This window comes from Drosophila tropicalis, unplaced genomic scaffold (genome assembly GCF_018151085.1).
Source record: "Drosophila tropicalis isolate 14030-0801.00 unplaced genomic scaffold, ASM1815108v1 contig_845, whole genome shotgun sequence".
Lineage (NCBI taxonomy): Eukaryota > Metazoa > Arthropoda > Insecta > Diptera > Drosophilidae > Drosophila > Drosophila tropicalis.
The window spans coordinates 2989438-2990699 of record NW_027173338.1 but is presented as its reverse complement, the minus strand read 5'-3'; the positions used below and the strand labels follow the sequence as shown (position 1 = coordinate 2990699).

The following is a 1262-nucleotide window of genomic DNA, read 5'->3' as shown; positions in this document are numbered from 1 at the left end:
AAATCGCGTGCCCAAAAATTCGAGAAATTGTCATTTGCAGCTGCTGTTGGAAGCGGGAAGCAGCAGGTAGTCGAACTAAGCGCCAGCTGCCCTTGCTGGGATTTCCCTTGAAAAGGGACGATGGCCGGTGGCAAAAGATTCCGAAGATTTTGTCATTGAAGCAGGTAGGCAGAAGCAAGTGTCTGTGCATATAAAACTGAAAGATTTCGACTCACTGAACGCATTGCACTCAGAACAGTTGAGGCATACGGATCGTAATAGTAGAACCTTCAGTCCAATCGATAATCATGGCCGAATTGCTATTCCCTCAATTGGAACGTCCTTTGCCCACATTGCCGTCACTGCATTATACATTGTTCGCGTATCGTGAGGAGCTGCGACGCCGGGATGCTCCATTCATGAAGATGTCCACCATTAAGCTGCATTTGACGGATAATTTGATATTGCAAACCATCAAAAATATCAGACAATACGACACCATTGAGATTATGAATCTAAATCGTGAAATTGTCTTCAAGCGACGTCTGACCAAACAAATGCGCAAAGTGCGCAAACTCGAGAAGCTCGGCCTCAACATTGATCCGCGTAAACTCAATGAGGTCAAGTGGCAACATGTGAACAGCCAATAAAATACTGTGTGAAAATCTAAAAACAAAAAAATATTCATATCATTCCTAATGATAAACACATACTCCAAGCATGTCTTTATAAATAAGAAAGAAAAAAAACAAAACAAAAAAAAAAAAAACATATATCAGTTTCTAAAACTCTACAATATTTTGAATATCTACAAGCCAATTTTTTTAAATAAAGAAATTTATATAAACAAAAAACTCAAGCACATAATTTAATTTTTTTGTTTTTTTTCAAATCAAACTCATATACCCAAGATAATATGATCACAAACGGATGGATATTTTGTCTGTTTCTTTGTATTATAGCCCGAGAAATATTTAGTTTAAACGATGAAAACGAGGAGCAGAAGGATCCACAGCCCATACTCCATTTAAATCCCAACAATTTTCAAGAGCTATCATTGGTTAATAATTTGCTAGTCGAATTTTATTTTCAAACCTGTATAAATTGCATGAACTTGCACTCATTGGCCAAAGAGCTGGATAAAACGAATGTCCCTGTTACAGTTGGCACTATAAATTGTTCGTTTTATCAACAATTATGCCATAAGCATAATGTAATCAAATATCCAAAAGTGTTATATATTGAAACGAATGGTAACATGACTGAAAAGTCTCTCAGGCTAG

The 1262-nt window shown here is 36.8% G+C and overlaps 1 protein-coding gene across 1 annotated transcript; it reads left to right on the top strand.

The window, feature by feature from the left end:
- The first annotated feature begins 287 nt into the window (after positions 1-287).
- Positions 288-629, top strand: halo. Its single transcript, XM_068294818.1, has one exon. It carries the CDS (start codon positions 288-290, stop codon positions 627-629), a length of 342 nt encoding a protein of 113 aa, XP_068150919.1.
- Positions 630-1262: the final 633 nt, after the last annotated feature.